Consider the following 13,258-nt stretch of genomic DNA (forward strand, 5'->3'; position numbering starts at 1 on the left):
CCAACGGGCGGGCGGGCCGGGTCCGGGCGGGTCGCCAACGGGCCGGGTCATAAACGGATTGGGTCTTTAACGGGTCAAGGTTAAACGGGTACTAATCATATAAACCCTAACCCGCCCGTTTAATAAACGGGCGGATCGCGGGTTACCCATTTAAAAAAAAATATATTATTTTAAAATTTTAAAACCCCAAATTACAGCACATCTCTCTCTTATTTATTTAAAAAATTAAAGTCCCAAATTACAGCTCACGGTTGAAGGGCCCAGAAGGGGTATCAAGCTTCCTCACTCACTCTCTCTCAAAGTCTCTCTCTCTCTCTCTCTCTCTCTCTCTCTCTCTCTCTCTCTCTCTCTCTCTCTCTCTCTCTCTCTCTCGCGGCTTCCTCACTTATCAGATTCAAACAAATCTCTCTCTCTCTCTCGACTTCCTCACTTATCAGATTCAAACAAAATCAGTAAATCACTAAGCCAGTAAAGCCTGAATGACCGTGAGTCAGCTGGAGACGGAGACGAAAATTGGGATGGAGACGACGGCGAGTCCAGAGAATGAGCAGATTTGTTATGGCAAATCAGACCAGACATGAGTGGAGAACTGTGAAGTCGAAGTTCGAACTGACCTGTCACCTGCGAGGTTGTAAGATTGCGATTGCGAGAGTAAAGAGCGAGAGTCGAGGGCTTGAGAGGCGAGAGGATATGCCGTAGGAGAGGAGACTATTTGCGAGAGAGAGGTGAAGCCGTGGAGTCGGGATTGGGATTTTGTGAGAGAGGGAAGGATATTGTAACTTTGCAAGTCTGCAACCGGATGATGATTGATGAAGATGGCCGCCCATCTCCCACACGACGAAGCAGAAGGGACGAGGGTAGTGAAAGCTAGCAGGAGGTAGCCGCGGCCACAAGGAAATTTAGGGTTTAAGGTTAATGTGTAATATATATAGAGGAATAGGAGCCAAATAAACGGGTCAACCATTGGGTGACCCGACCCAAACCTGGTTGACCCATTTATAAACGGGTCAACCCGTGACCCGCCCATTAAACTGCAATTAAAATCATTTTTTCCACCATTCAAAATAAGAGAAAAACTCATCAAAATCAATTATCTTTCTTTGCATCATAAATAATATTTAATTAATTTATGAGTTTCATTTATATGAACCATGTTTGTTGTACATTTTAAATTATGAATATGTTTGATGTGTAGAATATATTACAACTATTATATCTCACACAACAGACATAATTTATAATGGGTTAATCCTAGAACTTATATTATCATATGTACTAACTATTTCTAAAGTTTCATAAAAGAAATTTGTACATTTTTTATTAATTTCCATTGTTTTTCAAGTTGAAATGGAAATCGTCATCAAAATCAAAATTTTCATCCTCTTGGAGCTTCTAAATTTAAGTTGAAATCAAAATTTAAGAACTTGGTTATGACTGAACCTTTCATCTCAGTGTCAATGATTTCTCTATTTAATATGATTTTCCAGGTAAGAAACCCCAGGTATTATTGCGAAGACCCAAACAGTCCATAACAATTTAGAAAGGCCATAATGAACAATACTGACTACAAGGATAAACCATGCAGATGCCTGCTGCAAAATCCATTCTAGCCACTCATGCACTAGCTGCTGTTGAAGAGTTATGTGCCATTTCATAAACACGCTCCAGGATTCACCCAAGCTCGCCCAATTTCCAAACTTTACAGACTCAACATTTATTGTGTCAATTCTGAGATACTCAGAAATAAAAGAAAGGGGGGGGGGGGGGGTGGGGCGGTGGGCGGGGGAGAAGAAAATATTAAAATGCTCGAAGTTTTTCCATGTTACAAGTTCAAAAAAAGGTATGACTTTTCCAGTGCAGTAAACAATTCGATTTATGCTTCATCTCCCTTGTTGCTGGGGTTGTTGTATACATATAAAAGGGCAAATAACACGGGATGAGTTTGATATAAAGCAACTTTATTTATGCCAACTGCAAACGCCACCGCTATTTATTAGTTTCCAAAGAGCTTGTTTGGCTTCCTCTAGTGTTTCAATAGCATGCCCTTCCTCGAATGATAGCCTCTGTACATTAAACTGCAAAGGAACAAAGAAAATCATAAAATCCTATTTAAGCAACAAAGAAGGAATGCGGAAGAAAAGATGAAGCTAAAAAGGGGCAATGGCACAAGGGATACCTGAGCACCCTGACGGACTCGGATGTCAATTCCCTTGCTGTCGATTGATATAAGAGCAGCATCATCTATCTCACTTTCACTCGACAAAACCTCTTTTAGAGGCTTCGAGAACATTGCATTCAGTTCCTACAGATGAGAGAAATCAGATCATTTGTGCTCCAAAGTACTTGAAAACAAGCACAATCACACCACATGAAGACCAAATTTTCAAACTGTTCTGTCACCACCTTGCCTAGCTTAATTTGTTAGATTGCAGGCAAATAATATATACCAAGCACAAAGGGTAGCCCAAAGGCAAGTGAAAAAGGTAAACCAATGACACATAAAGCCTATTAAGGGGATTGGTATGATTTAACAAATAGAAGATAAATATGAGCAAGACAATCATAGCTCCAATACCATGTTAAGTCACCCTTTCACCCAAAGCTTAAGCTGTTAGGTTATGAGCCAACAATACATCAAGCCTTGCACTAACACATGCTTTCTTGAATTTAAACCATCCAAGAAATACAAAAAGCTCACCTTTAGATTTTGCTCGCCACCATCAACTGCAATTTTATCAGGTTTAAGGGCTTCATACTCCTTTACATCAACCCAAGCAACAGTGCCAAAACCACCAATGAAATATATGTCACTGGTGAAAAGCAAATAAACAAGGATGAGTACCTAATGCAACTGGGGCAGATCACCAAATACGGAAAAATTTTGACGCATTAGGTTGTAGATGAACTAAAATAATAGCTGTGAATTAGCCTACAGCACTGCAATTAAATTAAATGCATGCTAGAATGGCTGGGCTTGACTGCCACCAATATCACTCCCAAAGCAATATGTTCCAAGCCAGTTCAAATCCCCTCACCTCCCCCCACGCTGGGGAAATAAAAAAAACATTAATACAGCAGGTATAGAGTCGAACAAACCATGACAAATACAGAATGTAAGGGCTTAAAATTGTCGAATTTTCTAGGTAGTCACCTACTTTTATCCTTGACAACATGATGGAGGATGACCACATGATGGAGGACGGTCATCCAACATAAATTCAATTCCAATTACTTTCGTGTGAATTGTTGGAAAAGGGTTCATATAGCCGAGCCCACCTAGTGGACTTGAGGCTTCTTGTTGTCATTGTTGTTGCTCTCTAAGCATTGTAAGAAACAACAAAAATAATAATAGAATCCCAAATAGCAAAAATACAATTTTCTAAAATAATAATAGTACAGAAAAGATATTTCCCAACTAAAATACCCTAAATAAAAAATGAAAATACAGTATAATTTATGAAAATATGATCATTCTTGCTTCCATGGCATCAAGTTGCCCCAATAGTTTCCATCCCCAAATGATGTAGATAGTTGGGAGATAAGAGGAAAGAGAGAGAAATAGAAGGGTAAGAGAGAAAAAATCGGGAAGAGAATATTAAAATAGAGAGGAGGGGGAAAGGAGAAAAATAGGAGGAAGGAGCTATTGTGCGTTAAAGGGAAAAAGAGAAACAGGGAAATTATGATTTAAATTGATAACCAGCTCCAACATACAACTAAAAAATGCATAATTGCAAGTGAACCCCTAAATAACATAAAATACAGAACAAACAAAGCTGAGTGCATGCACCCTAATTTTCTAAATAGCCAAATAAGCAGCCTAAATGGTGCTTCCTGCCCTCCATCATCCTTCCCTGGATGAAAAGAACTTGAATCTGAGCAGTGAATGCAAATGCCAGTATAACAGTGGACAGCTTGAGAATGATCTTGCAAACATCATCCTTAGTAAATCATGTAGCATCTAAAACAAGACGGCCTTTTGCCACTGAACAAAATATTGGTGTAAACAACCCTGAGGAGAATGACAAACTAGTTGTCAAGAATAGCCTTGCCTGTATCTTCCGTGGTGGGGAAATGGGAGGAGCCTAAATGACTGTAAAACCTGTATGACCACTAGAAGACAGTGGCCCAAAGGTGCCTTGGTAAGGTGGCAAGTCCTCCACATTGAAAACAGGACTAGTATTCATACTTCATATGATTCGCAAATCACGCATATATGCATTAGGTCCAAGTTTTATAAGAAGGGGAATAGGAAAATGGCACAAAGATGGAGCTTCTTAAGGGAATTTGGGTACCGTTCAAGTCTAATGCAAACCATGGCACTATCAGCCACATCAAACTCTCTAGGGCTACCATAAACATAAAAGCAAGTACACAATCCATATTGTTCATAGGAAGTTTACACCAAACCTCAGCATGCAACTCATGCATGTGACAAAGACTCTACAAGCTCAGGAATATGGGCGTCGGAAAACATCAATTGGTGTATGAGACTTGTAACAAAATAGATACTCAAAAGGACCCCAACATGTGTACTTATTTGCAGAGTTGTAATAAGCAACCTTAACATTAGGTTGCAAAAAGTCTGAACTGGCCTGTTTTCCTCCTACTGAACATCTAAGAAAACCACTCAAACTGCAATCATTGATAACTGTCTGACCATCAGTTTGGAGACAACACTTCGAACAAAATATCAAGCAGTTTGGGGATGACACTCTGAATAAAACATCAAGTTAGTGCTGCACACCGTCAAAAGTGTCTTCCAAAAGTAACCAACAAACTTGATGTCCCCATTACAGTATAGAGCCTGACAAACCATGTTTGTGGGACAAGAGGCACGACCTTGGGAAGATTCCCATTGGAGAATAATTAAGATTTGGGTTAAGGGATTGTGGGTTTAATTAGTAGTTTATTATGTGCTTAGTTTAATTAGTTGAGAGCTTGTTTGCAATACTTGTGTATTTTAGGGGCACACTTGTAATTTAATGTAGTTTATTCATGTGTTTTGAGGCTTTATTGTAAAGAGTATGAAAGCCATGTAGAAGGAGGTCGTTGAATTTGAATTGAATTGAATGTGTGATTTCCACCTTGTATCTCCTCTCTCCTCTCTTACGTCTTCCTTCTTCCTTCTTCCCCTCTCCTCCCTTCTACCTCTCATGGCTGCAAATCCTTGATGCTGCCAGTGCATCATGTCACGAGCTAAGCTTGTTCAGGGCATTATGCTTGCCTGTGACCACTTGTCTCGTGTGCTTGAGATGGGTTTCCATCATGTAAATACTAGTATAGGATTATTTTCTGCTAGTAGTGTCTTTATATGCCAAAGAAGATAGTATGACTTCTCGGTCACTTTGATGTTTCCTAGTGTCAGGATGATAATTACATAAAAACCTCTTTAAGGGAAGAGTAAGTATTCATCAATCATTATAAAACTCACTAGCTATTGTCAACGTGTTTAACCTACTTGCCTCCCTTGCTAAACACACAATGTCAATGGAGGTGTTGTTAATGAATTGTGTAGATTCAATGTTTACTGCTTGCTTGCCACTGCTTTCATGATTGCTTACCGTTTCCGCTGCCATTTGATTGAATGCTAATGAAAGTGTTTCGTGGATGATTGTTGGTAAACGATAGGCTGGCTAGTTAAGCAAGAGTGCTTTAGCTAACGCCGCACAGCCCTTTCACATAGGTGTGAAAATACTCGGCCCATGACACTTGGTATCAGAGCCAAGGTTCAGTTGCTACGAGAATTCAGTTACCTTCGTTGTGGGATTTGGAAAGCTTTGGTAAGTGACCATGGCACCAAACAATGCTGAGAGGATCAGCGTGTTGGAAGCACAAGCTGAGGCAACGACCAACACTGTGGCTGCGGAGGTGACCCAAATGAGGGAATTTGTTGATGAAATGATGGGATCACAAAAGCATCAAGCAAGTTTGTTAGGTGAGACGTCAGAGGACTTTCGTCATACAGTGGAAACTTTGCAATTGCGGATGGTTGATCTAGATGCAAAGATGAATCTAATGGTTCTTGCTATAGGGAACTCCAACACTCCGAGAGTTAGCAAGACCAAGGTACCATAACCCAGGACGTATGTGGGTGCCCGTGGTGCCAAGGAGTTGGAGAACTTCTTGTTTGATGTGGACCAGTATTTTCGCGCTATGAGGATGGCCTCAGAACAGGTGAAAGTGGATACTACGACCATGTACTTGGTTGGTGACGCAAAATCGTGGTGGCGTACCAAGTACAAAGAAATTGAAAATGGAAGCTATGTAATCGATAGTTGGGCAGACTTGAAGATAGAGCTTAAGGCCCAATTCTTTCCTGAGAATGTTGAGTACAATGCTAGGAAAAATCTGAGAGACCTCAAGCAAAGTGGGTCAATCAGGGAATATGTGAAACAATTTTCTTCTTTGATGTTGGATATTTGGGATATGTCGGAGAATGACAAGTTGTTCTATTTTCTAGAGGAAATGAAACCGTGGGCAAGAATTGAACTTCATAGGCAAACAGTTCAAGACTTGTCTACTACACAAGCTGCTGCGGAACGTTTGACTTACTACGCTGGTGATGATACTGCTTCGTCCAAATGGTTTGGCAGAGAGGGAAATAGTGAAAAGTCTTTCAAGAAAGGCAAACCCAAGAGTGGGGGAGTCGACTCTAAATCATGAACCTCAAAGAAAGCTTCGTCATCAAAAGGATTCAACACACCCAATGAAAAAAGGAAGAGTAAAATTTGGTGCTACTTGTGTGGAGGACCTCACAGAGTGAGTGAGTGCCAACACAAGGGATTACTCAATGCCTTACAAGCTTCCCCTTCGGGACAAGTGGTGGAAAGCGAGGAGGAAGAGGATGATACCCCAAGGATAGGTGCAATGTGGCAGGTGAACGCATTTGAAAAGCAGGTGAAAGCACCAAAAGTTACACGAGCAAAAAGGCTAATGTTTGTGGACTTGAGGATCAATGGGAAGAGTACCCGCGCTATGGTGGATATGAGTGTTACTCATAATTTTGTTTCGCAACTAGAAGCATGGAGACTCAACTTATCCTTAGAGAAGCATAAAGGACGCATGAAAGTAGTTAACTCTGTAGCCTAGCCTACTCTCGGAGTAGCCAAACAAGTTATTGAGAAGCTTGGACGGTGGTAAGGACATGCGAATTTCATAGCAGTACCATTGGATGACTTTCCAGTCATTCTAGGAATGGAATTCCTAAGGGGGACGAGGGCAGTGCTGATGCTTTCAGCTGGTTCCCTATGTCTGATAGGAGATCACTCGTGCATGGTGCAAGTCGTTGCAACGAAAGGAGATGAAGGGAAGTCCCTTTCAGCCATACAATTCAATGAGGGATTGAGAAAGGGTGAGTAGACACATCTAGCCATGGTGGTAGTAGATGAACAAGTAGGCCAAAAGCTGGAGCCCATGACCATCCAAGCGGTGTTGGATGAGTACAAGGAGGTGTTACCGGATAAGCTGCCTCACAATTTGCCTTCATGACGGACTGTGGAGCATGGGATCGAGTTGTTGCCAAGAGTGAAACCAACTGCTAAAGAGCCATGTCGGACGGCGCCTCTAGAGATAGCAGAGTTGGGGAAACAGCTTGATGAATTGGAAGCGGGATGTGTTTGCCCTTCCAAAGCACCATTGGGAGCATCGGTGTTGTTTTAGAGGAAACAAGTACTGTTCGGCAAAGGAGATGACACAATTGTTCCTTGTGACTATTGTGAGACATTGGGGTGTTCCAAATTATTCTTTGTGACCGAGACTTAATGTTCACTGACAACTTCTTGACATAATTTTTCAGGATATTTAGGTCACATCTTGATATCTATTCGAGTTATCACCAACGGACAAACGGACAGATGAAGAGATTCAGAGAGCTACTAGAAAAGTACTTGTACCATTTTGTCAATGACAACCAGAAGAATGGGGTGCAACTACTTGATGTGGCTCCATTCTGTGGCAATGCCCAAAGGAGCTCAACAACCAAAAAGAGCCCTTTTGAGCTTGTTACAGGCCAGTAGCCGCTGTGACCTCACACAGTGGGTGAGCCGTACAGACGTAAGAGTCCTAGGGCGTACATCTTCACCAAAGAATGGAGACAGAATGCCGAGTTTGCCCAAGCCTATCTAAAGAAAGCTTATAAGCAGTTGAATAAGTAGGGAGATCAAGGGAGAAGACCGCAGCACTTCAACCATACGAAAGTGCATCATGTGTTTCATGTCAGTTGTCTCAAGCTGTTCAACGCCGACACCAATGATTTGAGCAGAAGTCAGTCAAACAGAGCAGAGTTGAAGACAGTGCCACCTAACAAACATGAAGTTGACGATATCCTTACAGACAAAGAGTTCATACCCTCAAGGAAGAAGCGACAGGAGTTCCTAGTGAAGTGGAAAGGCCTTGATGACAAAGAAATCAGCTGGATTTCTGTGGAAGATATGCAACCGATCATGGACAAAGTTGAAGTGTACTTAGCGCCAAGTTTACAAGGACGTCGACCGCATAAGTGGGGGAGTGTCACGAGCTAAGCTTGTTTAGGGCATTATGCTTGCCTATGACCGCTTGTCTCATGTGCTTGAGATGGGTTTCCATCATGTAAATACTAGTATAGGATTATTTTCTACTAGTAGTGTCTTTGTATGCCAAATAAGACAGTATGACTCCTCGATCACTTTGATATTTCCTAGTGTCAGGATGATAATTACATAAAAACCTCTTTAAGGGGAGGGTGAGTGTTCATTAGTCATTGTAAAACTCACTAGCTATTGTCAACGTGTTTAGCCTACTTGTCTCCCTCGCTAAAAACACAATGTCAATGGAGGTGGTGTTAATGAATTGTGTAGATTCAATGTTTACTGCTTGCTTGCTGCTGCTTTCATGATTGCTTACTGTTTCTGCTACCATTTGATTGAATGCTAATGAAAGTGTTTTGTGGATGAATGTTGGTAAACAATAGGTTGACTAGTTAAGCAAGAGTGCTTTAGCTAGCGCCGCACGACCCTTTCACAAAGGTGTGAAAATAGTCGGCCCGTGACACATCACAATGCTATTTAACAATGCCCTAAAGAACAACTTTGCTAAATGTGATTCATTAGAGGCTCTTACTACACAAACCTACCATCAGCAAATGCTTCTTATCTTTACTTAAAGAGCCAACTAACCAACCAACATACAAATCCTAAACAATGAAATTATTTGAAAAGGTGCGGGAGATGCATAACCCAGTGCCATGAACATGGGACCTTCATGGATAAGAAAGCTATAAACCCTGTAAACACATCAGACGCTCAAAGTCCCAATACCTTGGGATACATGAGACCAAGAATGAGCACAACTAAACACTAGAACAATGTTTGAGGACAAAGGGGTAGTTGTTAAGGAACCTACCCAACTAGTATGCTTAGCACTCAACCTTTTTGTGAACCCAAATATCAAAAAGCATGTGGTAAAAAAGAGGAGTATGGAGTCTAGAGTAAACGATAATATCTCCAATGTTTGAGGAATCTCCCAACAAGATAAAACTTTTTATCACAAGTTTTGTATTTTTGTTTAGTCTTCAAAATTTTCTTAGTAAAAAGGTATCCCACCAAAATCCTACCAATATATACCCCAATGCATCACAAGCAACCCTCAAAGACTTTACTAAAGTCTGGAGGCCCAAGTACATGTGGTTTAGTCATCTCTTGCTTAATCTCTCCAAAAGCTCTAGAAGCGAAAAAAGTTCAATAAAATTCCCATTTAAACAATTAGTAATATGAACTATAATAGTGCCAAAGCCCCACATGAATCTCTATAGTAAGTTCTAAAAGCCATCAACCTCAAGAATAGTCCTAGGCTCAAGCCACTTCGTAATAGTTCTAATCTCATCAAGACCAGCTGCTATACCTAGCCTAAAAACCAAAAAACCAAGAAAAAGCACCCTAGAATCTACGTGGTGTTTGATAATTGGGAATCAACTCCAGGAATCGGGATCGGAATGGTTGACTTCCATTTCTAACGTTTGTTTTACGATAACCTTATTTCGATTCCCATTCCATATAGGAATGGGATTCCCCTTTTTACTTACATTTTGATTCTTAACTTTTACTCTAGAATCGAATCCTAATTTCAAGAAACAGAGTATTTATTATAATATGATAATTTATATAAGACAATATAATATAATATATTACACAAATTCAAAAAATAATATTAATATTATGATATCATTATATATTTTAAGATAAATATTAAACCATCATTATTTATATTTTTTATTATATATAGTAACATTATAACATATAAAAATTTATCAAACAATATTAGATGTTAAAACATTATGATATACTTATGATATGATTATTGATTTATTATAATATTATTTATAATCTTAAAAATAAAATAAAATAAAATATTTATTATTATCATCAATTATAAATATATATAATAATAAAATTTAATAATGATATAGTATAGGAAAAAAAAAAATATAATACTATATTAAATATACGCAGGCACGTCTATATTATAATGTAATATTATATGTAATGCAATAAAATATATACTATAAAAACATAAAAAATAATATTAATATAATACTATATATAGTATAATATATATTACATAAATCTAATATTAATATTATGACATCATTAAATATAAATATATAATAATATATTATAAATTACAATATAAAATATTTTAACAATTATTATTAATATTTACATTAAATACAATAATATTATAACACATAAAAAGTAATAGAATAGTATTAAATTATAAAACACTATGCTGCAATTGTGGTATGAGTATTTATTTATTATATTATTATGTAGAACCTTAAAATAAGATAAAATTAATATTATTAATATCATTAATACAAATATATAATAGTAAAATTTACTAATTATACAATATGCAAAAATAAATAAAATACTATTATGCAATAAAATATAATGCTATGATGGTCGTTTTATTATATTATTAATTAATATTACTAATATCATCAATACAAATATATAATAGTAAAGTTTACTTATCATATAATATAAATTAAAAAAATATTGTGTAACAAAATATAATATGGTGGTTGTTTTATTATATTATTATTTTATATTAAATAACAAATTATGTTATAGTGTTATTATTATGAGGATTTTATTTACATTTACTAAATCACATATTAAATACAATGCTTATAAAATATAAGATAAAATATGATATTTATAATATAGTTAAAACAAAATAATAGTAAAAAATATGATCAATATAATACACGAAGTATAATCAAGTACATGATTATCAAAATCATTTTATTGTAAAAAATTATTTATTATATAGTTTAATAAAATAAAATTATTTAAAAATTATATTTATAATATTATTATTTCTTATTAAATTAATTGAATTATTTTTTTATACTAACTAGACTCATTTCCAATTTCTATGTCTATATATACCAAACACTATAATACAATTCTGATTCCAATTCTATGTCAAACCAAACATGAGAGAGGAATTTAGCATTTAGTTTCCGATTCCAGTGAATTCCGATTCCGATTCCGATTCCGATTCCGATTCCGACTCCAACTATGAACCAAACGCTACCTAGATTGTAGAAAGATCTACTCTTGAGCAGTTTGGGAGAGTGCCTGTAGCCTACTATAGACAAATATATCATCAAAATAGACAAGGAATTCCCCAATGAATGGCTGCAAATCATGAGTCATAACCCTCATAAAGGTGCTAGGGGCAGCAGAAAGTTCAAAAGACATGCCCAAACACTCAAATAAACTATATTTGTGTCTAGAATGCAGTTTTCCATTCATCCTCATTGAATTTAGCATAGTGGTATCCACAGCACAAATCAATTTAAGAATACCAACTACAGCCAAGTAACATCAACTATCAGGCTGTCCTAAAGTCTAGGCATGGCCTATAGTTTATGGTTTTTTTATGGATCCATGATCTAAGCAACATCCTCCAAGATTGTTCTTAGGAGTAAAAAGGGCTGGAACAACCCACGGAATAAGGCTATGCCTCACAAAACCCCAGTTCAAAAGCTCACTTATTTGCCTAGTCAATTCAGCAGGCTCCTTAGGATTCAATTCATGATAGGGAAGATTAGCAAAAGGAACAACCAAATCCACAACCCATTGAGTCTCTCTTGTTTGCATCTCCCAATGAGCTCATCTGGGACAACATCTGAAAACTCAATCAACAAATCTCCTACAACAAGAGGCAACTCACACACACAAAAAAAAATCACAAAGCACTAAAGGGATCTCCTTGAGAACAACCAAGCAGTGCTCACTCTTCGAAGTCTCTTTTCAAATGCCCTACCATCTTGGATATGGACTCCTTTCCTAACTGGACGTGTGGGGCTGAATTCTTGTTCCAAGAGTCCTTGGGCGAGGTGATTATGCGTCAAAGTTGCATAATTAGGCGTTCAAAACTGTTAATTAAATATTACAATTTCACTTAAATGCCTGATTATGCCCCGTATTTTAACATTGAGCTCATTCAATAACAGTGAGATAATAATCCTATTTTTGTCGTAAATTTACGGATATTTATGTTTAATTATTGCAGGATAATTTCCGTAAACCGGACCACGCACATGAGGAGAGCCCAGAATTGGAACACGTGAGCATGCGAGGAATTATTTACTTAAAGCCGTGTAAGTGAACTGTGTGCGTGCGTGAAAGGAAGCCGTGAAGGAGGCTATGCAACATAAATGAAGGCTACGCCGGGCCATGCATGCAACATACAAAGAATCCGAAGCCGTGCATTGAAGAACCATAGCTGGGCCGAGAATCAAGTGAAGACCCGTGAGAATCCATGCAAAACATAAAGCCGTGCATGAGCTTGCATTTCATATGGGTTGTATGTCTTGGGCAATGTACAAGGGCCCATGCGTGAAAAGAGAGCTTGGAGACCCATGGAGTGATGTGACTATGTGGATGGGTGCTGGGTTCTAAAAATGCAAGAAGCTGAGCCGTGGGAAGCCGTGTGTGCATTGGGCGTGCGTGACTAGAAGCAGCTAACAGCATTAGGGGCTGGATGTTAAAAGGGCCGTGAACTTCAATTAAAGAAAAGAGCCCATGTGGTGATGTGACCACGTAGGCCATGAAAAAGCTTGAATGCGCTTGGGGCTTGCTAAATTGTGCAAGTGGCTTTGGGAGGGAAAAGAAGGGATTGAAAAGTCAAAAAAGGGCGCTAGGGTTGCTTTTGTGGAAGCATTATTAGTTTATTATTTCTTTAGGTTTTGAACGAGGGTTTTAGAAGG

At 38.2% G+C, this 13,258-nt stretch overlaps 1 protein-coding gene across 1 annotated transcript in view; it reads right to left on the reverse strand.

Moving 5' to 3' along the window:
• Nucleotides 1–1,629: 1,629 nt before the first annotated feature.
• The window catches only part of LOC131158150 (uncharacterized), a 42,673-nt gene continuing 31,044 nt past the window's right edge, over nucleotides 1,630–13,258 (reverse strand). Inside the window, exons 7-9 of the mRNA XM_058112801.1 lie at nucleotides 2,699–2,810; nucleotides 2,177–2,302; nucleotides 1,630–2,075 (exon numbers count right to left, since the gene is read on the reverse strand). Coding sequence (XP_057968784.1) covers nucleotides 1,959–2,075; nucleotides 2,177–2,302; nucleotides 2,699–2,810 — 355 coding nt within the window. The 3' untranslated portion in view covers nucleotides 1,630–1,958. The remainder of the gene's footprint in view (nucleotides 2,076–2,176; nucleotides 2,303–2,698; nucleotides 2,811–13,258) is intronic.

This window comes from Malania oleifera, chromosome 6 (genome assembly GCF_029873635.1).
Source record: "Malania oleifera isolate guangnan ecotype guangnan chromosome 6, ASM2987363v1, whole genome shotgun sequence".
NCBI classification, from domain to species: domain Eukaryota; kingdom Viridiplantae; phylum Streptophyta; class Magnoliopsida; order Santalales; family Ximeniaceae; genus Malania; species Malania oleifera.